At 43.6% G+C, this 27,474-nt stretch overlaps 1 protein-coding gene across 1 annotated transcript in view; it reads left to right on the top strand.

Annotated features, from left to right (window-relative positions):
• The window catches only part of MACO1 (macoilin 1), a 61,704-nt gene that overhangs the window by 16,396 nt on the left and 17,834 nt on the right, over positions 1-27,474 (top strand). Inside the window, exons 2-6 of the mRNA XM_066574710.1 lie at positions 14,057-14,198; positions 18,005-18,131; positions 24,104-24,227; positions 24,751-24,929; positions 25,126-25,612. Coding sequence (XP_066430807.1) covers positions 14,057-14,198; positions 18,005-18,131; positions 24,104-24,227; positions 24,751-24,929; positions 25,126-25,612 — 1,059 coding nt within the window. The remainder of the gene's footprint in view (positions 1-14,056; positions 14,199-18,004; positions 18,132-24,103; positions 24,228-24,750; positions 24,930-25,125; positions 25,613-27,474) is intronic.

The raw sequence follows: 27,474 nt of genomic DNA on the forward strand, positions 1-27,474 counted from the left end.
CATGTAGTGCTTGTCATAAACAATAGGACACTATGTTACATGGTAAACGGACACAAGAACAAATACAGCATGGGTGCAGGTAAGTGACCCAGCACCGCACTCTTATGAAGGGTGTCTTTAAAAAAGAAAAAAAAAATTGTTGCCCATAGCAACCAATTCCAGCGCAGCTTTTATTTCTTCTGCTGAGGTACGATGAAAGCTGTACTGTGATTGGTTGCTACAGGCTGAGAAGCTGTTCAAGCGTGGTGGAGGGATACCTGTGAGTGATGCGGCTAGCCCTTTGTCCTGCACACAGTATAGTGTGACCACATTCGTACTGTGCCTATAGATGTGTGCTATTACTAAATGTCTGTCAACCTGAGCAGATGGTGAACCCTCAACATGACGGCTCGGCCTGACCATTCTAGAAATACAAAGTGATGTAGAAACCGTCCACTGAAGATAAAGTAGAGCCACGCAGCGTGCGAACTTGGAACATTCAGATATAGCGGTCATGTCATGGTCTTTACCCGGACTGCTACAACACTGACGAAATGCAGCATTTTGGCAAGAAGTGTCATTCTACTGTGGTATAATTTGGGGCTCCGTCAGGTGGACATATTTGTGCGCCATACGCAGAAAATAGAAACCATTGATTCTAATGGGTCTATTTTTGTGCACCCTAAGGCTCCTATAGGAGACTATGGGAGGTATCACAGAATTGCGCAGCATATTTGCACAAGAACACATGTGGACCTCATTAGGCTAAATAACCTTTTAAATTGTGGCGAGGGCGTGTCGCCCTCCTAGGAACAAACCCTGTGTCCGCAAAAAGTACAGTACTGTGCGCTGATACTTCACAGCACAATTGTGCATACATGTGTCTGCCACCGCCCGTTGTCTCGCGAAAGCAAGTGGGGTTAAGCACTTCTGTATGGCCATATTAATGCACTTTGTAATGTACATCGTGCATTAAATATGAGCCATACAGAAGTTATTCACTTACCTTCCCTGCACTGGCGTCCCCGTCTCCATGGCTCCGTCTAACTTCAGCGTCTAATCGCCCGATTAGACGCGCTTGCGCAAAAGGGTCTTCTGCCTTCGGCTCGGTCCGGCAGCAGCGGCGTTCTGGCTCCGTCCCCTTCTACGCGTCATTGCATAGCTCCGCCCCGCCACGTGTGCCGATTCCAGCCAATCAGGAGGCTGGAATGGGCACACGCGAGGGGGCGGAGCTACGTGATGACGCGTAGAAGGGGACGGAGCCAGAACGCCGCTGCTGCCGGACCGAGCCGAAGGCAGAAGACCCTTTTGCGCAAGTGCGTCTAATCGGGCGATTTAGACGCTGAAGTTAGACGGAGCCATGGAGACGGGGACGCCAGCGCAGGGAAGGTAAGTGAATAACTTCTGTATGGCTCATATTTAATGCACGATGTACATTACAAAGTGCATTAATATGGCCATACAGAAGTGCTTAACCCCACTTGCTTTCGCGGGACGACCCTTTTAATGTAGGTTACAATATATCAGCACATGACTGGCCAACACTTTGTACTGTGCGGAGGGCCACCAATTGATACTGGCCTTGCATTGGTGTAACTTGTGTTCCTTAGCACATGCTGATCGTGGAGTACAGCACGGCTTCTGAAATCCGCGAGATTGTAGCCAACTGTGCCTGCTGCAGTGAACCCCTGTAACTGCACGCTGATTGTGGGGGCAGCATGACGGGTGACAAGTCAGGTGTAGTCCAGCAACTAGCAGTAACCTGCATGCAGTTATAGCATGTATGGGCACACTAAAAGTGGAAGTGAACGGTGACTGTGAGAAACCTCTTGTAAATGGGACCCACAAGTGTGACTTTTATATTTTTATCTAGGCATAGCCTTAAGGGAAGATCTTGCTTGAATGGTAGAACCTGTATTGAGGTTTTCCACCGCCATGCATTTGCCTTTCTGTACACTGTGGATCCACACCGGATTTGGCCCTCATTGCTACAATGCCACAAATGACATGTATGTGAAGCCCATTCCTTCCTATGGGTTAATTTGCATGTACGATGTTTTGTAGCTTGCAACATCCCGACACACAAAATCTTGCAGATCCTGCGATATGCATGTGACTTGTGAGGTTTTGTAGCCTAAGTTTCCCTATAGAGCCTTCCTTTGGGTCGCATTGCATGAAAACAAGATTTTCATGCAATGCAATTTTGACCATAGGAAATCATACTGTCAAAGCCTTAAACTAAGCCATAGCTGCAGGGGGAAGAAGTATACATCACCTTAGAAGCGCTGTTGTCCCTTGCACTATTCTCCTTCATCTCTTCTGGCTAAGCATTAAAAAATCCCAGTCTTTGGTGGAAATGCTGCCTCTGATTGGCTGACTCCATTCAGTACTTCATCAAGCACTAGCTCTGATTGGCTAAGCGTCAGCCAATCACAGCCAGCGCATCCAGGAGGCGGAGATTTTTCAATCCCTGGCCAGAAGAGATGAAAAACAGTGCTGCGGAGAGGATGCAGTGGATCCCCAGACAGCATTCTAAGGTGATGTATTGTTTTATTTATTTATATATATATATATATATATATATATATATATATATATATATATATACACACTACCGTTCAAAAGTTTGGGGTCACCCAAACAATTTTGTGTTTTCCATGAAAAGTCACACTTATTCACCACCATGCGTTGTGAAATGAATAGAAAATAGAGTCAAGACATTGACAAGGTTAGAAATAATGATTTGTATTTGAAATAACATTGTTTTTATATCAAACTTTGCTTTCGTCAAAGAATCCTCCTTTTGCAGCAATTACAGCATTGCACACCTTTGACATTCTAGCTGTTAATTTGTTGAGGTAAGCTTGTGAAATTGCACCCCACGCTTCTAGAAGCATCTCCCACAAGTTGGATTGGTTGGATGGGCACTTCTGGCGTACCATACGGTCAAGCTGCTCCCACAACAGCTCAATGGGGTTCAGATCTGGTGACTGCGCTGGCCACTCCATTACCGATAGAATACCAGCTGCCTGCTTCTGCTGTAAATAGTTCTTGCACAATTTGGAGGTGTGTTTAGGGTCATTATCCTGTTGTAGGATGAAATTGGTTCCAATCAAGCGCTGTCCACTGGGTATGGCATGGCGTTGCAAAATGGAGTGATAGCCTTCCTTATTCAGAATCCCTTTTACCCTGTACAAATCTCCCACCTTACCAGCACCAAAGCAACCCCAGACCATCACATTACCTCCACCATGCTTAACAGATGGCGTCAGGCATTCTTCCAGCATCTTTTCATTTGTTCTGCGTCTCACAAACGTTCTTCTTTGTGATCCAAACACCTCAAACTTGGATTCATCCGTCCACAACACTTTTTTCCAGTCTTCCTCTGTCCAATGTCTGTGTTCTTTTGCCCATCTTAATCTTTTTCTTTTATTGGCCAGTCTCAGATATGGCTTTTTCTTTGCCACTCTGCCCTGAAGCCCAAAATCCCGCAGCCACCTCTTCACTGTAGATGTTGACACTGGTGTTTTGCGGGTACTATTTAATGAAGATGCCAGTTGGGTACCTGTGAGGCGTCTGTTTCTCAAACTAGAGACTCTAATGTGCTTATCTTCTTGCTTAGTTGTGCAACGCGGCCTCCCACTTCTTTTTCTACTCTGGTTAGAGCCTGTTTGTGCTGTCCTCTGAAGGGAGTAGTACACACCGTTGTAGGAAATCTTCAATTTCTTAGCAATTTCTCGCATGGAATAGCCTTCATTTCTAAGAACAAGAATAGACTGTCGAGTTTCAGATGAAAGTTCTCTTTTTCTGGCCATTTTGAGCGTTTAATTGACCCCACAAATGTGATGCTCCAGAAACTCAATCTGCTCACAGGAAGGTCAGTTTTGTAGCTTCTGTAACGAGCTAGACTGTTTTCAGATGTGTGAACATGATTGCACAAGGGTTTTCTAATCATCAATTAGCCTTCTGAGCCAATGTGCAAACACATTGTACCATTAGAACACTGGAGTGATAGTTGCTGTAAATGGGCCTCTATTCACCTTTGTAGATTTTGCACAAAAAACCAGACATTTGCAGCTAGAATAGTCATTTACCACATTAGCAATGTATAGAGTGCATTTGTTTAAAGTTAGGACTAGTTTAAAGTTATCTTCATTGAAAAGTACAGTGCTTTTCCTTCAAAAAATAAGGACATTTCAATGTGACCCCAAACTTTTGAACGGTAGTGTATGTGTATATATATATATGTGTATATATATATATATGTATATATATATGTATATATATATATATATATATATATATATATATATATACAATACATCACCTTAGAAATTGCAAAATTCTGCAACTAGGGCTCATCCTCATCCTGTTGAACTGTAGTACCTGTGTAGTGTGCAAAAGTCAGTAAACTGCTCACCAAGCCACCTGGTTGTGTAGGTAATTCATATTTGAAGAATTGCTTAGGTAATTGCCCTGAGGAGTTGTCTATTGACCATTGGCATTTGCTAGTTATAGAATTTTTATTAAATGAACAAATTAGAGACTTAAAAATGGCGTAACTTAAGACTAACGAACTCAGTAACTGCGGGTGATAAATATGGCAGATAATGGCAATAAAATCTAAGCTGGTGAATGAAGCAGACCCGAGGTTAGTTTGCTTTGGTACCCTCGCAGCAATCTGCTACCTCGTGCGTGTAATCCTCCTTTAAACTTGTATACAGTCTTATAAATGATCGGTCAATGTGCAAAAATAGCTAGAGGAGATTTAGTCGGATTAGATATAAAGTCAGTGCTCCAAAAATGCACTAAAACATATGGTCCATGCAAAAAATGGCAACAACCCAAATTTGTACATGGCATCTAGCAATCTTCTTGGGCACATTTAATATGTTTTGTATGCCAGATTTCTGGCATACAAAAGTGTCAGTTTTGGTGCAAGTGCCAAAAATGCAACCTTTTAAAGGTTTACACATAGGCCCTGCCACTTCTAATTTTTTTCTTTAAGTGGATGGGGGCTAGTGTTGGGGGTCGTGACCACACATGGCGCATTAGATGCCTTTATGGTTTACACTAGAAACTGCCCTAAACTAGAGCTAAAACCTACGCCAGCTTGTAGGTTTTTCCAGATGGGACCAATGTATTAAGAGGCTTACATCAGCAGGTAGCTGACCAAAACCAGTGTATGAAACTCCAGTCAAAGTAAGCCCCATGGTGACTGACATCTACCATGCCTACTTTGAAAAGTGAGGGTAGAGAAAGGTTAATAAGGTGTACAAATTAAAGTGTTTGTTTTGTACTTGTCACTCCTTCGGCAGATCCAAGGGTGTTTTTTTTAACAACCTGAGAAAGTTTCACTGGAGGTTTTCATCCCCTTTTAAATTCTTGCATGCTATTGATGCTAAACTGATTGCAACTGTAGAGGAAAACAAACTTCAATTCCCATTGCAAATTAGCCAAATTTACAAAGTTTCAGCTGTTTGCAAAAATGATGATCTAACAAGTGGTTTCTCCAGAGTCAACACAAAATGCCAATTTTAATGACTACTGCAGTCTCAGAATTATTCAACCATTTAATGACAAGTGTCTTTAGTATATTATACGGTAGCACACCCTTTTATTGTTATGATGCATAGCCAGATTGCAGCCTTTGACAGGGCTTGTGAGATCTCGGCCCACTCCTTATGAACAGTGGCCCCCAGTTAATTAATAATCTTGGGTTGGCGTGCTGTAATCATCTTCAGATCTCACCAAAGATTCTGTGGGGTTCAAGTCAGGTGACTCTGATAGTCACTCCACAATCTTCCAGGACTACTTCTGAAACCAAGCCTTGGTGGACTTGGAGGTAGGCTTGGGATCCTTGTCCTGCTGGAAGATTCACTACTCCAAGCTTCAGCTTCCTCTGAGAAGACATGTTTCCTCCTAGATTTTCCTGATACTGGATTAAATCCATGTTGCCCTCCACATACTGCAGGTTTCCAGTGTTACAGGAAGCAAAGCTGCCCCAGAGCATCACCGGGCCACCGCCATGCTTCACTGTAGGCAGGGGGCTCTTCTCAGTGTATGTGACATTCTTCCTCTTCCAGATAGGGCCTCTGGAGCAGTCGTATAAGAGTCCCAATTCTGGGTCATTGTTGCACAGAAAAGAATTGCCAAACTTCTCTGACTTATTTCTATTCCTTCTGTTCTTGGGTCAGGCAAGAAGTTAAGTATAACCCCAAGGCCGGCTTCAAAATACCTAATTTCAACTGCAGAATCCGCAATGGTCATCCGCACAGATGATCCGCTGCCGTGTGCAGCCGGCCGTAGAGCTCATTTACCTGGATGCATGCGTACAACGCTGTGTGCAGAGCGGTCTGTTTAAATGAGCCCTAATTGTGCAAATACAAACCCAGGTGCCTGCTGCCACCGGACTTTGCTACAGATCTTTTGCAGTCACTTGAGGTTTTTGTTCATCTGCCTTCTCAGGAATCTGGTGACAGCCTCCTCCAGGTGGAGATCATTGGCATCATAATTCTGCTTTCTCACTCGCATTGCGCACAACTCGCTCGATGTTGCTTGAGTGAAAAAGCCATAAGACGGAGCTGGTAGTCTGCTGCTATAGCCCATCCAGGTATTATTGCATCTTGACGCCACCGGAAGCCAAGGGTATGACAGGGCTTGGATGCAGGAACGCCCCTGTCACATCCCCTAGCTCCCGATTGGCTACATTCAGTAAGGTCCTAGTTAGTTTCCTGTTAGTCTTACATTATTTGCTGTAAATGTTTCCATGTTACATCATGAACATGGAAGCATTTAGAGCTAATAATCTAAGCCTAACGGGAAAACTAACCCTAACCCTCTTGGGCAACCAAAAATCAATACACACCCTGGAGCTATCACTGGGTAGTATTGTATGTTGATGCCACCAGGCACTGCTGGTGGAGTCAAGATTGACAGGGGGGTGATGCCCCCTGAACGTGATTGGCTGCACAGCTGCTTGCCCTGTAGGCCTTGGAAGGCCACTAAAGGATTTCCAGCAGTGGAGCGGGGGAAGCTGACATAATTGAGCCCTGTGGCCAGTACGGATGTGACAGGAAGGATGACGGGACGCAGTACAGACACGTCGGGTGTCTGTACTGGTGGTGAAGCACATGCGCAGCCTGCGGGCACAATTGGGACCGGAGAGCGGGGAATCTGACACTATGAAGCCCTGAGGTGCCGGCTAGCACAGAGGTAACAGCTGGATGCCGGCACACAGCGCAGAGATGGCGGGCAGCCGTCCCGGCTATGAAGCACATGTGTGGGCTATGGCAACAACAGGGAGCGGGTGTCAGGGAGCACCGAGGCGCCACAGGTTTGACAGCCAGATCACTGTGGCGTGTGTATTGATTAGTGCCTGGGCTGCAGCCTTAGCCTGAGGGTTAATTTTTATCGTAGCCTTACATTATTAGATGTTAATACTGCCAAACATGGCAACATTCACATGTAGTAATGTATGCCTACGAAGACAACTAACTCAGACTAAGGCTGCAGCCCAGGCACTAATCAATGCATACTGTGCAGCTAGGACCTTCCCGCCTTGACCCTATTGGGACCTAGGGGTGTGAGAGGGGCATTCTCCCTGTCAAACCCCTAGCTTCCAGCGGCGTCAAGGTACAATAGCCTATCGCTGTCCACTAAGCAGGCGTCGTCCTTCCATCTGCCCTGTCCGATCGTCGCGGTGCTGGAGGAATCTACCTGCAGTGAGGCAGTGCCTGCTCCCTCACTGCTCTGTGCGGCCACTTTTTAGCAGGCGGTGTGCCGGCTCTCTGCTCCATTCCGGCTGTATGCTGCTGACACCTGGGTGCGCTGCTCAACGGCACTTGGGGGGGATTAAACACGCCCCGAGCCAATCAGAAGCTAGGGGCATTACTAAATTTAAAGAGTGTTCTTCTGGTGGTGACAAGATACAATAATACCACCCATCCATGCTAAGGAATGACAGGTTGTGCATTTTGGATGGCTGAATGGAGCACCATTTGTATTTAGTTGTAGTTTGCGACTGTTTCATCTGTTCATCAGAACAATTCTTGATCTGTGGCTGCTTTTTGTTGACAAGTTTACGTTAAGAGGCTCCCCATTCACTGTACGGTTCTCCTCAATCCCACCATTCCCTATTATACTCTTGATACTTTTGCTTGAGGAAACCCTGCAAGGTTGGCACAGATGACCAGGCCTCTTTGGAAGTTGCTCAAATCTATTTTTTTTTTTTTTTTTTTTCCCTGTTCCTGTTTCAGAGCGGGCATGCGTATGAAAACGCATGTGGTACGCAGGGAAATGGAGCATGCTGTAGTCTATTTCTTGTGTGCATCAATACACTGTGACTATCATTGACTACATTCATCGCGTATCACGCAGCCGTTGTCCACACGATTGTGGATATGAGCCCTAACTATATTAGTAAGTTTCCTAGTGTAGATGTGTTATTGCATAGGCTAAGCTTCAACTTTCAGAAACATCAAGTACCTGATTTGACTATATTAAAGGGGTTGTCCCGAGGCAGCAAGTGGGTCTATACACTTCTGTATGGCCATAATAATGCACTTTGTAATGTACATTGTGCATTAATTATGAGCCATACAGAAGTTATAAAATTTTTTACTTACCTGCTCCGTTGCTAGCGTCCTCGTCTCCATGGTGCCGACTAATTTTTGGCCTCCGATGGCCAAATTAGCCGCGCTTGCGCAGTCCGGGTCTTCAGCAGTCTTCTATGGAGCCGCTCGTGCCAGAGAGCGGCTCCGTGTAGCTCCGCCCCGTCACGTGCCGATTCCAGCCAATCAGGAGGCTGGAATCGGCAGTGGACCGCACAGAAGAGCTGCGGTCCACGAAGACAGAGGATCCCGGCGGCCATCTTCACAGGTAAGTATAGAAGTCACCGGAGCGTGGGGATTAAGGTAAGCGCTCCGGTAAGCTTCCTTTACTTCCCTGCATCGGGGTTGTCTCGCGCCGAACGGGGGGGGGGGGGGGGTTGAAAAAAAAAAAAACCTGTTTCGGCGCGGGACATCTCCTTTAACCATAGAAGTGTCCGGCCTTGTAATAGTTGGCAGGTGCGGGGCCAGTATGGAGATAAAGGAGCGGAGATGCCTGGTTCCTTTCTAGACTTGGTACATTTGCCTTGTGTTGCAGGAGATTAGCTGAGCCACAGTGTGTTTCCTGCCTTAGCATCTGGACTGCTGTGTTCAAAAGCCTTTCTCCTGACCCCCGTGAGTACGGCTCTTGGCAGCCGCTTTACCTCTGGCTGTTTCCATTTGGCGAGGAGATGCGGCTTCTTCAAGGAGACGTGTGGAAGTGTTTCATATACTGTCAGCAAGTTTGTATCCCTTTTGGATTAACTGAACTACATTTCAGATGTAGATTACTTTGCCTTGCTTTTCTTATTTTTACACTGACTTCAGATGTTCTGCAGTGTTTACAGCCGTGTGTCTTGTACTGGTTCTGATTGCCTTAACCCCTGAACAACCGCTCATACATCTTTTGACGGCAGTCGTTAATGAGCTTCAGAGAGCTGTCTTTTGACAGCGGCTGCGTGAGAAGCCTGGTACAGGTCTCTCGTGCCAGGGAGAACTGTTGCTCGGCTGTTGCATGATGGCCTGGCACTTGCTCTAAGGCCCAATGTCCACGGGCGGCTTTGATTTGCAGAATCTGCCAGAAAGATCTGCAAATGAAGTAAAGCATGCAGATTTGAGTTGCGGACCTTTTGGTTCAGAAAAAAAAAAAGCAGCATGCCCCATTTCAGTGCGGTTCCTGCACGGATGGCTTCCATTGAAATCAATAGAAGCTGTCCATAATTGAATTGCAGACAGGCCACAGATTCTGCAGAAAAGCAGGAGTTAAAAAAAACACCACTGTGCAGGCACTTCTGAACACATCCGCATTTGAGAAGATAGAAAACCTGGATGGGTATGCAGAAGCTGCAGGCTCCCGCATGTGGAATCCGATCCGTTCGTGGACATAAGGCCTAACAGTGGGGACTGAAGAAACTTGCGAGCCTTGCTCAGTGTGGCGAGTGTGAATGCGGCATTTAAAAGGCTGACAGAGGGAGGGGGGCTCCCTCTCTCATCTATCGGACCCCTGTGATCACATCCCGATGGGTTGCTATGGCACTCGAAGGCTTGAATGTAGCCTCTGGGTACGCCAGCTACTGTGCCCCATGAAGTTCAGCCTCTGGCTGAGCTTCATAAGCTTTCTAATGCACTACTATACTGAAGTATAGTAGTGTATTAGAAGAACTAGATACTGATATTCAAGATAAAAATAGTAAAAAAACAAATAAAAATCAAAAATGTGCCCAAACCCACCTTTCCCCCTTTACTTACTATGTAAAAAAAATTAAAAAAACGTGGTATTTCTGCATTGGTAATTAACCAGAAAAAGTTAGTACATTACTTAACCCGCATAGTGCACGTCATGAAAAAACAGATTTCGCAAATAGCTAGTTTTGCCTATCTTGCCTTACAAAAAAGAATAGGTGATCAAAGCATCGCATGGATGAACAGATGGTACCTAAAAAGTACAACTCATCCTGCAAAAAAAGCCACGTACTACTGTTGACAAAATCTGTTTTGAATGCAGCAATAAACAAAAAATAGTGTGTGTCCCTATATAAATTTGGTATTGACATAAAAGTACTAGCCTGCAGGATTGAACATATTTAAACTGCACAGTTTTTTACTTTGAGCAGGAAAGGAAAATAAGTTCCACGTTACAAACATTGAGCACTGTGTACTGGAAAATGAAAGTAAATTGTAACTGTCACTACGGGAGCTAGGGGGTCATGTGACCGCCCAGGTTCCCTGCTACAGCAGAGCTGGAGGGTTATATTAGACCCTGGCGGCCTGCTCTGTCAGTGACTAATGTCACTACAGGGGATGTTTTCCCCTGTAACTGGGGCTCCTATGGATGCCCGAGCTACAGTAGGGAAGTGTCAAAAAAAGAAAAAATGTGAACCTCCCCCAGAGGTCTTACATGACGTCATGGGGGACATAGATAATAAAAAACATAATTGCATAAATCAGTAAAACAAAATTACAGAATAAAACTATGTATACATAAAGAAAATTATCCAAAACAGACACCAACCTAAAACATCGCTGTATGCGGCCTGTAATCCCAAACCATACATATTATATATCAAAATGTCCGAAACAAAATGAGGAATCCATTCCCATACTTTATTTTAGTGTAAATATACGAATTGAAAAAAAATAACTAGAAATGTTAAACCCTTTTTTTTAGCTTTTTACCCCCAATAAAACTAAAAAACGGGAAAAGGTCAGTGAAAAAGATATTTTAAAAAATAGCCCTATATGTCACAAAGAAAACACAGCAGAAATAACTTTGATAGCTAAAGGAAAACAAAATGTCAGTAAAACCACCACATGGGTAAAATCCCTAAAAAGTGTCTGGTCCTTAAGGTACAAAACAGCCTGGTCCTTAAGGGATTAAGGACATGTGCGGCAAACAGTAAGCTTGTAATGTGGGAACTGCCAGAGACGGGACATAGACTGAGTATGCATTCAAAATGTATAGGCCCTATGCAGAGATCCTACAGATCACTATTGATGCGCTACCTACAGTGATTCACATAGAAATCTACCCCCTACTGCGCCTTTTCTTTCTAACCCAATTCAAGTCCCACAGAAGTACCCTAGATGACCCAAATGTTCTCTGCTAAGGTTGTGGACATCCAGATTTTTCTTTTTGAATCCTTTTAATAATTATGAACGTTTCCCTCTTGTATTTGCCTTTCTAATGAGACAAGCTGGAAAAATCTCCTTCTGTTCCGGGATGTAGGAGAAGGTGACATACACAAAATCTGTGGCTGATCATGATGTATCGCTTGCTCTTCTCATTTCCTCCTCACGTCCCATTCAAAATGGGGTGCTTTATTACCCGTGGCACGCCTCAGTCACTGGGCTGTGTGGCACTAATAGAGGGGATGTGAGACTGAGAAGACAGGTTTATAATCCTATAATGGTCTGTGAGGCATGGGCAGACGCAGGTCACCCCGGGTACAACAATGTGCCAGCAATCCCACCAAATTAACAAGCACACTTGGCTTTTGGAAAGTGGCCAATTACTTCATATGGATGTATTTTTCAGCCAACCACAGTGGCATTCTCTAACCTGACAGATCATGTTTTTGGCAGGCACACTTTTCTAAGGTCTGCTTCACATGGGCAAAAAAATCGTGCAAAATTTGGATTACGCCGTCCTATCTTGTGCTTGTGTGCTCTCGCACCACTCAGCATTTTTAATGGGGCCAGCGGCAGCATCACACCATGGCGCAAAGTGCCTGCAATGCGAGGTCTCCTATTTAGGGCTCCTGCACACTTGTGGTTTTCTCACACACTTTTTTTCATGCAATTTTTGCTTTTTTTTTTTTTTGAGTGACTTGACTTTTGCGTGTGTTTTAAAAAAAACAAAAAACAGTAAAGTAGCGTGAAAAAAAGCGCTAGAAAAACGCAATTGTGCAGGAACCCCGTAAAATAATGGGAGAACCCTGCAATCCTCTGTGACAGCCATGCCAGAGGATCCCTGCATCCCCGAAGTGATACCAGGCTGTGTTCACATGAAAACTCTTCGCTTCTGTGGGGATTCCACATGGATGGCGAGGGCTATATCTGGCTGAACTATGGACAAATCGGTGACTTATGTGCGGTTTTTAAGTCTGTCATGCTGAGATGATCCCAAAACATGTTTGCGATAAACTATTTTCAGACCTGCATTAACTGTTAATTCACACATCTGGTATTTTAGGGTTCCTGTGCAATAATGAACATTGGGGGAATTTATCAAGTTCTGTGCACCATAATTGTGGTGCTGGGGAGTCTAAAATATGGCACATATGATTGAGCAATAATTTAACTATTTGCTTCTCTCTGCTTTTCCATAATGGTGAGGAAAGTTCCTTTGGTTTAGCAGCAGGTCTGGAGCCTCCAATTGCTTAACACATTTACTATCCTTTACACCAGAAATTGGGGCAAAATGTAGAGCAAGGCTCCTAGCTGGCAGAGACTTGAATTTGGCACATGTGTAGCCAAAGATGCACCAAACATAAGATGTCTAGCTCTTGATTTGGTACATCTTTCTCCAGTGTTACTGCTGCTTAAGGGCTCCTTTCCATGGTCGTAGCAATATCCTGCGGCAGAGCAGTTCTCCGCGCAGAGCCTAGCTGACAGGCTCACTGCAGAGAATCACGGCTAATCACAGCATGCTGTGATTTAAATCCAGCAAGCGGAGAATCGCTATGATTCTCCGCTCGTGAACAGCGGGGCTACTCTTTCCATAGGCTATGGAAAGTGTCCACTGCGTTCCCCGAGGCCGGATTATCGCTGCGGGAAACCTAGTGAAAATTTGCCCGTGGACAGGAGGCCTAACACTGGGCACCATTGCCAGTCTTCAGTAAATTTCTCCATTGCTTAATGAGCAACTGCATTTTGTACAAACTTTTCACATGTCAGTGTCATGTCAAAGTATTTGATGTGATTGTTCTGGGTAAGAGAAACCAAGTAATCTTGTAGATATGATACCTTTTTATTGGCTAAGAAAAATACATGATGTAATAATAGCGAGCTTCCGAACCAACGCAGGGGTTCTTTCTCGGGCATAATAAAGTATTTTGGTTAATGTGAGTCCTGCTGCTAAGTTCTCTCTGCTGATTCCTGGAACGAGAGGGCTGCAGCCCTCACCGGAGTTTGCTGTTCCCCTCTGGTTGCCTTCACAGCCTCTTGGCAGCTGAAGCGGTTGCATAGACGTATATAGGAGATGTTTATAGATCTCTATGCATCTGCCCTCAGTTGCCGAGAGAAGCCGACAAACAATGAAGACAGCAGAAGGGGTACAGAGCTTGAGTGAATTGTGCAGCCCACTCTGCAGTGGGACCCTTACTTAATAAAGCCAAACTCAGTCTTCACCCCTTACAGCAGTACTTGTTTGCACCTTCTGTTCTATGTACTAAACATTCCGAGCCTGTTGCCCATGAATCCAGTTGGTACACATTGGCCCGGGCTCTAGTTTTCTGTTTCTGATGATGGATGTTCTTTTTGTCTTGCAGCACCTTCCTGTACCTGAAGTTCCTCGTTGTCTGGGCCCTCGTGTTACTGGCAGACTTTGTACTGGAGTTTAGGTTTGAATACCTGTGGCCATTCTGGCTGTTCATCAGAAGTGTATATGATTCGTTCAGATACCAAGGCTTGGTACGTATAGTAAGCCGACTGACCGTTTTCTCCTGTCTAATTTAAAAGCTCTTAATTAGTTGAGTAGTTTGTGGATAGGCTGTGATGTTTTTAAAGGAAGACTATAGCTAGAAATGAATTATGAACTTAAACAATATCTTTCTCCTTACTGTGTCAGTCAGCAGGATTTTCTGTATTTCCCCGAAACAGTCGTGTAGGAAACCTGCAACGAACATGGGATAATCTCCTGCTGGTCTCTCATTTTCAGCTGTGGAATGGCTTATGGGGTGGGGATTAATCAAGGAGGCAGGGCTTGGCATACCTTTATTCCCTACTACAGCCAGGGAGGTGAAGGGGCTTCTGCTGCAGGCAGTTCTCTTACAGCCAAATGCAGGATTGTGAGGAGGACATGGCTGATCTCCTGCAATGCATTTCTCAGTTTTAATTGTAAGCTATGATGACAGGAGGAAAATAGTGGAGGACATTGATATTCTGTTTTCTATATGTAGTGTTCCTATTAAATGGTATGTCTAACTCTTAACCATCTTCTAATGGAACCTTCACATCTGTGCTGGGGGAGCAGGAAAGAGGAATACCTATGGTTCTGTTTCTGGACGGAAACAAACAGCCCCGGGTGGACCCCACTGACTATAATGGTGTCTGCCCGCTTAGGTGTCTGCAATAGAATCTCCAGCCAGAGGTTCCAGCGCAGATGTGAAACTGGCCTAACGTGTCAGAAAATATTGCAGTTCCTGTGTAAGGATCGGGACCCAAACAAGCCACAATGCTCTAGTTTATTTATCTTTTGCATTATACGTACAGGGTTTCCATTTAAATCGATGGGTACCGTAATATGTTGGTTTAACTGGAGGTGTAGTTTTAAACGTAAATGGGTAATGTCATTTCAACAAACTGCATAAGTTAATAGTACAAGTGAATAGAAGAGGCATTGTAATATGCCTTTTTAAAGAAAACTACCTTTTGTCCACTTACTAACCACTTCGTCTCCCTCCTTCACCTGATTCCTCCGTGAGCTGATAAGCCATCTCCTCTCTAGCAATTAAAAGACAAATTTTGTAATTAATAATCATCATCATCTTTAGTTGTATAGCGCCAACTTATTCTGCAGTGTTTTGCTCACTTCACTTTGAGTTTACAACAAAATTTATTTTGAGAGTGGGTGAATTATCAGCTCACTGAGAGATCAGGTTACATGCTGCCTATTGAAGTCTTTTAAAGATGGAAGGGGAAAAATAAAGCTGTTGCACAGAGTGGGACCTGCAGAGACAGATGCTGCTGCTGTTTTTAAGTGTCCTGGATTCAGCTCCACTGCTCAGTACTACTGTATTAGGTCCTCCATGCTGTTTCTGAAAGTGTGCTACAGAGAGGGGAGCAGAATTCCCTCTTCTCTGTGCTGTGTATTGGAGACACAACAGTTTTTCCACAAAGTACAGAAACCAAACTGCAGATGAAGCCTGCCAATGAGAAAAGTGGTGAGAAAACCCATATACAAGTCATATAATGGCTAGAAATAATGCTACTACTCATGTACACATTCCACAGCAAATTCTGAAAAGCCAGGTTTGCTAAAAAGAGCAGAACTCTGTAGCTCCTTCATTCTTGCTGTTGATCCCAGCTCACTACTGAGATCTCTTTCCTTTTTTTGCATGTCTGATGATACTTAAAGGTTGTGCCAGGATTGAGTTATTCCCCATCCATAGGGTTGTACATAACTTTATGGTGGGTGGAGGTCTGAAAGATTAGTTTAACCGCTCAGCTATCTCTGGCAGTCTCATTGAATGGAGCTGCCTCTCAACTGTCTCGCCTTCATGTTGGGATCTTCACAACCCTGTTGGAATTAATGAGGGGTCAGATCCCCACTTATCAGGAAGTAATCCCCTATGGATTGGGGATCCTTTTAATCCTGGCACAAACCCTTTTAAGATTTTGTTTCCAGTGAATGAGCTCTTTAAAATACATATACACATAATCCGTCTGATGGGCGTAGCAAAGCTTGTGGACGTACCAAACTGCAAATCCACTTGCTGGTTTGAACAGCATAGAGTATGCTGCTGAAATGCCCATTCAGTTAGCGATGTTGTATTAGTTATGGCAGGCATTTGTTGGGGGTCACATGGCCTGGCTCATAACTTTCTTTAGCCCAATGACTTTCTTATGGCTCCCACTTTGTGGCACATGTCAGTAAGACTATGTATCCATGCACACATTTCTTTAAAATGTATTCTCTCGACGTTTATCTTTCATGGTGTGACCTGGTCCTTCCCTTCAAACATTGCAACAACTTGAAAGAAGACTAGCTTCAAAAGTCTTCTGTTTTTCATGTGTTTAAAAAAAAAAAAAAAAAGTCCAAATTTAAAGTATGCTCAGCTAACATGTATCTGACTGTGTAGAGCCTTATAACAGAGTAAGAGCCTACAGGTGAGATACACGTGGGTTAAGCATGTTTTTATTTATCTGTCCGGTCCATCCCAATCTGATACTCAGTAGATGGGTGAAAACTGGAAAAAAAAAATGTGAAAGATTACATATGCAAATGCGCTTACTAACTTTGAGGGGTCTCTCCATGAGGCCCCCTGGAAGTGTATTAAAGCTTGAGTAGTAAATCCGCTAAGTTCCAGACGTTATTCTGAAGGATTTAGATGGGTAACAGCAAAAGTACAATGCAAAGCGTTTCACCCCTTGGGAGGTCTTTGTCAAGCATGGCTAAATGTAAAAAATACATAGGAAACATAACTTATAGTTTGTTTATAACATAAACTCGCGTGTCACATAACCAGTGGAACACAAATGAATATTTAAACCTTTGCACATTCTTGGCCAAGTGGTCAAATGGATATGGTCAGTGATTGACAGTTTCCCTGCATGCGCAGTCATATATAGACAGCTGTCAATCACTGATAGCTCCGCCCATTGGACTGTTCAGCTCAGAATGTGCAGAGATATAAATGAATAAAGTACAAGTTATACTGAATCTTTCCCCATAAACTATATATCCGTCCGCTCAGCTCCTCCGGCTCTATAACCTCATGCCTGCAGTTGGGACTGCGTGTTCCAGCGGACGGATTCCCCCTAAAACTACCAAAGGGCCAGTCTTTCTGTTGCACATATTCCAACACCAGGAGAGTGCTTTGAGCATAGCGCTGGAGATTGTAGAGGCGGCGATGATTCCTACAAGTGATTGGCACGGTTTCACTACCCTCGTGCATCTGACTCCATAGCTGAAAAGCAGTACATAGGACGAACGGGCCGATGATACGGTTAGCGCCAAACTGTTGCTGTTAAAACACATAATGTCCATGTTTAGCCCTTTGGTACACATCTGTATGACGTAGTAAGTAATTTCCACTTCCCAGTGATGGTTAGAGTGCGTGTTGCTGATTAAAGGTGAACCCCCATATTTAGAAGGGGTGTAACTTCCTTTTGACCATGTAGTGAGTTCTTGCGTTCATTTCTCTTTATGGCAGTGTGCTATCAACACCTCTTAACATAGAAGGGTATTGTATGAATATGGTGGTTCTTAGTTCTTCTATGCTAGCTCAGTCAACAAATTAAATATTTTAGGTGCAGTAAATGCTAGAAACCTGATGAACCACTTTGTAATTCAGAGCGGTCTGGTGGGGTTCATTAGTATCCAATTTAAAAACTGATTGCTTTTTGCAACACCAGTGTAACATTGTTGCTGTTGTGATAATGACTAAAAGTTTTAAACCTATACTGCAAAAGTGTTGTGTGTTCTTCTTTTTTTTTTTTTCTCCTCTTCTCTCTTCAGGATCTAACTGCTCCTCTCTTCTCGTTCTGTTTTTCAGGCCTTCTCAGTATTTTTTGTGTGTGTGGCATTCACATCAGATATAATATGTCTCCTATTTATACCAGTACAATGGCTGTTTTTTGCAGCTAGTACCTATGTATGGGTACAATATGTGTGGCACACAGGTAAGAGTGGTACCTTATGCTGGCATGAATGTGTAATATTTCTGTTTTTTTTTATTTTTATTATATTGTATGTACATACATTGCAACCCAGGAACTTAAAGAAAAATTCCGTCCTTGAGCCATTTTTAAAGGGTTTGTGCCAACCTGCACCACTCCTCCGACTGCAGGACCTTGGGCAAACAACCGATCGTCCAAAGTCCCACAGTCGGCACCCTTCAGGAATTGGTTCATTCTGCTGGTACAAGCTGTGGCAAGGCACATATTTCACTCCAAAAATGTACAAGACTGCTATTCACATGGATGGCTGTCCTCTAATACCACGATAGTACGGTACGAGATCTACCACATAGACTGCAATGGAAGCCGTCCGTGTGACTTACCGCACAGGTTAGAACATGCTGCGATTATTCTCCGTGAGTGGAAAATCACAGTTCATTTCCGCTCGTGGGCGGGGGAGAATTCTTTACTATACTATTGTATGTCTAAGGATGGACATTGCTGCGGAATTTGTGGCAGGTGTCTGGCCGCGAATTCCACAGCGATTATCCGTCTGTGGTCATTCGGCCTTAGGATGCTTCACACATTGCAGAAACTGGCGTTTGTTTTTTTTTTCTCTGCAGCAGAAACGTTTACTATTAAAGTGAATGGGAATAAATTCTGTTCACATGAACCCCGCACAGAAACGTTACTCACCTGGCTGCCAGCTCCGGTCTGTGCGTGCGCCGGCTGCCCGGCAGTCGGCACATGAAAGAGCCGGGGCCGCCGGGCCCGGGTAAGTACACGCTCCTCCCTGCAGGCACTGGGGTCAGGTACCGTGGCGAGAATTTTTGCTGCCCGATCCGACCTGCTCGTCTGCAGGCGGCCTAACTGTACTGTAACCTGCAGATCTGCTGCGCAAATTCTGCAACTAAGCCACAGCATTTCCACAATGTGTGAATGCACTGTAAGGCCAGATTCACACAAACGTACTTGCGCACACACTATGCAGAGAATATAACCCATTGGTCTCAATGGGTTGGTTCACATGGACATATTTTGGTTGTGCAAAAAAAGGTAGCCTTATTTACTTTTCTGCACCTTTGCGCAACAAGGGTTCCTATATAATTCCAGAGGGAAGGGGGGGGGGTGCAAATTTGCATGCAGTGTGCAAGGAGATGTATAATTCTGCTGAAAGAAACATATCTGGAACTCAAATGAATTAGCCATTTCAATTGGTGCATTTTGTTTACCGCTTGCAAATGAACTTTGCGGGCACAAAGTACAGTAAAATGATGTGCATGCAAAAAAGCATTGTTCAGTGAGCAAAAGAAGCTGTGCTAAGGTGTGAGCAAATGCTCATATGAAGGCGGCCTTAAGAACGCCTTAAAGGGGTTGTCTCGCGGCAGCAAGTGGGGTTATACACTTCTGTATGGCCATATTAATGCACTTTGTAATATACATCGTGCATTAAATATGAGCCATACAGAAGTTATTCACTTACCTGCTCCGTTGCTAGCGTCCACGTCGCCATGGCTCCGTCTAATTTCGCTGGCTTCTTGCTTTTTTAGACGCGCTTGCGCTGTGCGGTCTTCTGCCTGGTGAATGGGGCCGCTCGTGCCGGAGAGCTGGTCACCGCGTCGTCATCGTAGCTCCGCCCCGTCACGTGTGCTGATTCCAGCCAATCAGGAGGCTGGAATCGGCAATGGAACGCACAGAGCCCACGGTGCACCATGGGAGAAGACCCGCGGTGCACCATGGGAGAAAACCGCAGTGCATCCCTGGGAAAGGACCGGCGGCCATCTTAGGGAGAAGATTTTTTAAACTCCTTATTTCGTCGGATCGGTGAGTAGCAAGCGGTTTAAAAACCGCTTTAATTTGCTATTTTATGCCAGGGGGGTGACAGGGGGAATGGGGTAATGTGAAATTTTGATGCTTGCCGCGAGACAACCCCTTTAAGGAATTGCCATGTGTTCATGCAAGAATTTTGAGGCTTGTGGCTTTTACAACAGGCAGAACATGGTAACCTAGTGTGTAAGACCGAAAAAGGCATGCATCTATCTAGTTCAGCCTATTGCCCCGCCCCGAAAGTTAATCTAGAGGAAGTATACAGAAGTTTGACCATTCACAGCCTACCCCGCTGACAGTTCTGCAGGTCTTGTATTGGAAACTTACAATTATGGAATGTAAAGCAGAACCTCCACTGAATGGGATAACAAGGTACAAAACTGGAGCCCAGCGGACATACCCTCTCAGGAATATGTTGCGGAATCCGCACAAAACAACGTTCCGTGTGAACGGGGTCTTAAGCTTCTGTATACTTAACTATATTAAGGATGAAGGAATGCTTTGTTTCCTTGGGTTGGGCACATAACTGCCTCTAATGTCTTTTTATAGTTTAATTCTAAAGGATTTTTTTCTTCTAAAACTTCCCAGATTCACTTGCAGAATTTGCATGCAGCTATGGAAAGTTTTTTGTTTTGTATTTTCCAGTGGATATAGTGACAAACATATTTGTATATGTGCAGGTGTGCTTCTAGGATTTGAATGTCTGCAGGGAACGACATTTGTCACGTCAAGTTCTTTTACCCAGCTCTAAAGTTAGCATATTCACACATCTGCTGTCAGCTCCAAGTCGCTTTGCTGTTTCAGATGAAATCTTTTTTAACTCTGGAAAATGTTAAAAAATATAAAAAATTATCCCATTCTCTCAATGTATGACACTCGGGTCCACATCTGATGTGTCTACTTTGAAAGATTCTATAGCACATTTTCTCTATTGGATTCTGTAAACCTGGGTTGTAAGCATAGTATGCAGTGATTATGGTACACTATCAAAAATGAGAAGGTGCTGTAAAGCCCGCATGCTCTTCAGTGCTGCTTACAGGTTTCCACTGATTTGACACCTCTAAGCAGCAGTAGTGGGGTCTGGGTGCCTTGGTGCACAATGCCAGTCATCCACCGATTCCCAAACAGAAGCCATCTGTCATTTCAGAAAATTTTAAGATGGTGTACACACAAATCAGATCTGCAACTAAAAAGCTGTTTGATTTATTTTTAATCTAATTTCCATGTATTTTGGTGTGCTGAAAGCGAAAAACAATTTGAAAAAAATCTAAGACGTCAGGATTTACCACAAAATGCAAAATTCTCTTCAAATTTAGCAAATTTTTCCCAATTTTTGGTATTTTGGTATTTTTTATTTTTTTTATCTTGGGGTTTTAACCTAAACGTAAAGTCAAAATTACAATTTAATTCACATCAGTGCATTTAAGATATACAAGGCCAAAAAGACATAACTTTCAAAGAAAAGAACTTCCAGAATGAGCTAATGGAAACCAGCATCAACATGTTGCAAGCTGACTGCACAGCCTCTGACATGCACAGGCTTGATTTAATTTTTTCTCTTGCCTGTGGTACTACTGTATCTTGACGCCACCGGAAGTATGGGTGGAGACAAGTTGCAGGCTGGTGACGCCCCCAGGAGCTGATTGGCTGCCATGAGCAAGGTCCTAGCACGCCGCAGCAATCACTCTCCCCGGAGCAGACATCCCTCTTCCTTTTCCCCGTGGCAATCGCACCTGCGCTGACAGTGTGATACTGCAGCCGCTCTGGGAATCCCCCTGCTGTGAGGCTGTGCCCTCCCATCTTCCCTGGCGAAGCCCTTGCGCTGTGACTTACTAAGCTGCAGAGCATCTCCACTGGCCATCTGTTCCCTCACAGCTCCCTCCGCAAACATGTCTGTGCCACTGCCACCTCTCAGCTCTGTCCCAGACGCCGGCTCTTTGCTGCTGTGGCCGCTGACAGCTCGCTCCCCCGCTCGGTATCTGCCCCCGCTGCCAGTGACGCTGGCTCTGTGCTGCTGTGGCCTCTGACAAATGGAAAAAGAGGGAGTAACTCCCACAATCTCTTCATGTTAGCTCGTCATTCTTAAATCATGTTTCCCCAAGGTAGCGTTATGGCTCCGCGGAAGTGTATTAATTCGCCTGACAGTTTCTGTTTCATTGGTGGTGAATATACAGTGTTGAAGCAACAGCTGAATATTACAGACTTTGTGAAGGAAGTATACTTCGTACTAAAACTTGGAGATCAAGATAACGCTTGGGCGCCTCATAACGTGTGCAAATGGTGTGTTGGTTAAAGGGTAAGAAAAAAGCTTTGTTATGGGATTCCTATGGTATGGCAAGAGCAAAAGAATCATAGTGACGACTATTTTTCTTTTGTTCATGCGATGTGAAAGGGTATAATTCCAAATGGAAGCATTCCATTTCATACCCCAATCTTCACTCAGCAATTCGTCCCATCCCCCATGGCACAGATATGCCAGTACCCAAGCCTCCTGCTACCATGGAAGAGATACCTAGCTACGATGAAGGTGGAGTCTTACCTGAACCAGATGACGAATAAAGTTCTGACTTTGAAGATGATACAAGACCAAAATTTTTTTTCCTAGGAGGAGATGAATGATTTGGTAAGAGACTTGAATCTTCCCAAAGATGCCACTGAGTTACTCGGTTCAAGGCTCAAAAGCAGGAATTTATTATTGCCAGGAGTGCCTTTTTCATGGTTCAGACATCGTAAAAAGGAGTTTGTTCCTTACTTTGCCCAGGAAGACAAGTTGGTTTATAGCATCGATGTCGAAGGTTTGATGGGTCAATTCAAAATCCAGTATGATTCAACGCAATGGTGTCTTCTCATAGATTCTTCAAATAGAAGTCTGAAAGCAGTTTTGTTCCACAACGGCGTTTATAACGCTTCCATCCCTGTAGGCCATTCCGTACACTTGAAGGAAACCTACGAGAACTTGGAATTGGTTCTTCGTAAACTTAAATATGAAGATCACGGTTGGCAAGTGTGTGGGGATTTGAAGGTCTTGTGCATGCTGCTCGGGCAACAAGCTGGATACACCAAATACCCTTGTTTTCTGTGTCTATGGGACAGTCGAGACCGACAAAATCATTGGACCAAGAAGCGTTGGCAGAGGGTGCTCAGTCGGTCAAAAAAATGTCCTCCGAGAAACTTTGGTACCTCCACATTAAGTTCTTCTATCACCTCTCCATATAAAATTGGGATTGATGAAGCAATTTGTGAAATCACTTCCAAGAGATGGAGAATGCTTCAAATATTTGGTCACCAAGTTTCCCGGCCCCTCGGAGGCAAAATTGAAGGAAGGTGTGTTTGTCGGGACAGACCTCAGGAGGCTTATAGCTGATCACGGGTTTGTCAATACCATGACGGATTCTCAAAAAGAAAGGTGGATTGCATTTAAAGAGGTCGTAGAGAAATTTTTGGGCAATAAGAAAGATCCTGACTACAAAAAGATCGTCGGACGAATTCTGAAAGCACTTCAAGCTTCAGGTTGCCTGAGGAGTTTGAAGGTGCATTTCCTCCAATCCCACCGTGGCTACTTTCCTGAAAACGTGGGAGCTGTGAGTGAAGAACAAGGTGAACAATTCTACCAGGATATGAAAGAGATGGAAAGAAGATACCAGGGAAAATAGAGCATTACAATGATGGCAGACTACTGTTGGATGCTTCAGAGAGACATTCCAGATGCTACTCACAAGCATAAATGTACCAAGAGGAGCCTCACAGGGAAGAAGAAACGATTTTTAGTGTGTTTTTTTTTTTTTTTTAGTGAGCTCATTTCAGTTAAAGGGATTTTCATGTTAAATTTGTAAATAAAAATTAATTTTAGAAGTCTATTTTCATTTATTTTGAGGTATTGTCTTATTTAACCTAGATAACTGAATTGTCAGGAAACGTGATGTCCTATGACAAAACGGAGGTCATTTTAAGATTCAGCGTACCGAAATATATAAAGATTACGTGGAATAACCAAAACGGCTCTTAAAAATCTTTTTTTGCAGACTTGTGTAATCTATTCTATCGTAAAAGTAAAATAGTTGTGGCTGCCCTATCTTTAACTGCTGAGACTTTCAGGATTGTGCTGGCTGTGTTCCTTTTACTAATAACCTCTATTCTCTCTTCTGCAGAAAGAGGTGTGTGTTTACCTACAGTCTCGCTGTGGATACTCTTCGTATATATCGAAGCAGCAATTAGGTTTAAAGATCTGAAGAATTTTCATGTAGATCTATGTCGTCCGTTTGCTGCACACTGGTAAATTTTGTATAGTTCTATTCTTTTAGGTTATGTTTCATTGGTAACACCTTTTTATGCTTTATTATGGTATTGTTAAAAAACTGCTTAAGAGGGTCCGCAGTGAGACATTTTTATTTACTTATTTATTTTTTTTGCCAGTGAGTGGCAATCTAGATTTTAATGGGGCCCATGCTATTTCCAACTAGGAAATGTGCGCGCACTAATCTGGTTGACTCCTAAAACCTACCCGGTCTTGTCTGCTTTTTTGTGTCTAGCACTAGTCATCAGATTGTTTCATAAATATGCACATTTACATTGCAGAAGTGTGAAGCAGACCTGTGCAGCCTTTGTAGAATTTCTTAGTTGCCTTTCAAGACCTGTTCTAGGCAGGTCTGCATGATTGACATGCCCACCGAATGTGTATGCTGTGGGCCCTTAGTTGCATAGAGCATGTGTTGTGTGTTTTGTTGTTTTTTTTTTTGTTTTTTTTTGTCTTAATTCCACTTACCCACAGCTGAATAATCTTGTGTGTTTTTCACAGTATTGGATATCCAGTAGTCACTTTAGGCTTTGGGTTTAAAAGCTACGTCAGTTATAAAATGCGGTTGAGAAAACAGAAAGAAGTACAGAAGGAGAATGAGTTTTACATGCAGCTCCTGCAGCAAGCACTACCCCCAGAACAGCAGATGTTACAAAGGCAAGAAAGGGAAGCAGAAGAAGGTAGGCACTTGTTAATAATGGCTGTATATTTAGATGTCTATTCTGCGGACCTTCTACCTGTACAAGTGCCCTGTGAGGTGAGTTGTGGGAGCCATGGGCCTGATTACTTGTGGGTACGGCACATTCTCCTAGTGGTGTGCATTGTTAGGATATTTGCCATTCAGGGCAATAACTTTTTTTTTTTCTTGTACTACAGCCGCCAAGGGTTTATCTGAAATGGATTCTTCAATACTGTTACAGCACAACGGACTCTCGTCAAATAAAAAAATTTCCAGCACGTTACCAGAGCTGGAGTATAAAGAAAAAGGTAAAGACAAGGATGTGAAAAGACACAATTTGGGGATAAACAACAACATCCTTCAGTCCACAGACTCTAAAGTGCAGGAGATTGAATATATGGAGAATCATATCAACAGTAAACGACTAAATAATGACTTGGGGAGTACAGAGAACCTTTTAAAAGAGGACATGTGCACAACTTCCTCTAAGAACTACAAGAACACCACAGGGACTGCAAACTCCTCTCCTCGGAGCCACAGCTCATCTAATGGGACTATCCCTTCCTCAACATCCAGCAAGAATGACAAGAAGAAATGCACTAGTAAAAGTCCAAGCATGCACAAAGATCCAACGGAGAACTGTATTCCAAACAACCAGCTCAGTAAGCCGGATACATTAGTAAGGTGAGTAATGGAGCATTCTTTGCATCTTGTGTTTAGCCATCTCTTGGGATCTCAAGTGAGGTTGTGGCTACAAGCTAGGTCATAATTGTGTTCCTACATGACGCCGACACCAATCTTACATGCTGAAGCTTAATTTGTTACTTTTTTTTTTTTTTAAAAGGTGGTTGTCCCATAAATGGTTAATATTCATGGTTCAATACAGTGCATAATTATAAACTTAAAAAAAAAAAAAAGTGTAAATACAAAAGTGTTTATCCCCAGAAGTGTTAGACCAATGGCGAGCATCCGGTCATTGGCAATACAGAACTAACGGGTATGTAGAGTTGCTGGCCAGGGTCCCAGCCAGATTCCGCGGGAACCCGCATGTGGAATCCGGATCGTTCGTGGGACCCTGGCCTTAGGCCTACTCACATCAGTGTCAGAGGTTGTGTTTGGACCATCCATATTTGAGTTCTGGTTAAAAACAGGACAAAATGGCACAGCATGCTTCACTATTTTGTCCTGTATAAAGCTGGAAGCCCAACCCTAAACCAAATGGACCCCATTATAGTCAATGGGGTTCACTTGGCACCATTCATTTCACTCATAACGCTGATCCATTCAGCCAGGGGATGCTGTTTCCTGTAAATGCAGCAGCAGCAAAATGAACCCCCTGATGTGAACCAGCACTAATGCTTATATCCACTACTGTGTCAGTAACTGCATGTGCTTCTGACTTATTTTCAGCCTGTTTTCTTTCATGAAAAATTCCATGTGTGATCATTGGTTATAGCTTAGATACACCGGGTTAAACTGCGTAGAGAAGTCCTCAAATGAGCAAGTTCTCATTGCAGTGAGAGAAAGCCTCACTTGTGTAGGACTGGAATATTCGTGTGAGTTTTATTAGTATCGCATCAGACGAAACTTGCTCAAACTATTTTCCTACTCCTCTGTATGCCGCCGCTGCATGTTCTTGTATGTATGGTGGTTTCTAGCACTCGTCTAATTAGAAATCAAATTTGAACTGATGGAAGAAACGTCAAAGAACCGCATGTTTTGAACCCTTTCACCTGGGTTCTTGGCAGAACATGGCATGATCATGTTATGAATGAGAATATCATTGGACCAGCGCTGGAGACCTCTTCTTACATGTTGAAGTATTTGTTACTGACGCAATGTCTTGTTCTGGGCACCGCCATGGATGTGGAGTGAGGCGAGACCACCTTTATTTATTTATTTTTTTTTTTATGTAATCCCGTATTTTCCAAGTATTGATTTTGTGTGAGAATCTAGGGAGCAGGGAAAGCTGTTTAGACATTTAGCTGTGGCTTATCTCCCCAAAATCTGTTGTTGGAGACTAGTAATGAAACTTACCCGTCCCCCAACAACAGATGTTGTTGGAGATATGCCAACAAAATATTGTTTGCGTATATATTTATCTAGATCATTCAGACTCACCAATTTTGGCTGATTTAATTACATATTAGATCAGCCAAAAAAAAAAAATGGCGAGGGTTATTTTTTAGAAATCCGATTAAAAAAAAACTTGTTTCTAAGTGATTTATTCAATTTTTGGCTATCTTGTTGTCGAAGGGGCCAACACTTGAAAAGCCACTAGAAGTAGTTTAATATTTGCTTATTGACCAATTTAGTAAATCATCTTTGAGCCGCTCTGCCAAGGATCCTACTGCTGTGACTGTGATGGAGAGTGTTTCGGCTGCCCATCAGTCTCCCCTGGTGCTCGCCCATGGCAGGATAACCTTAACCTTGTCCCTTCACACATTGTTCTTCCTCTGCTGCTTAAATGCATAATGACCAGAGCTCATCCATTCACTGGTGTCCTTCTCCTTATGAAGCCCATCAGACTCTTCTTGACAGATTTA

This window comes from Eleutherodactylus coqui, chromosome 1 (genome assembly GCF_035609145.1).
Source record: "Eleutherodactylus coqui strain aEleCoq1 chromosome 1, aEleCoq1.hap1, whole genome shotgun sequence".
Taxonomy (NCBI): Eukaryota; Metazoa; Chordata; class Amphibia; order Anura; family Eleutherodactylidae; genus Eleutherodactylus; species Eleutherodactylus coqui.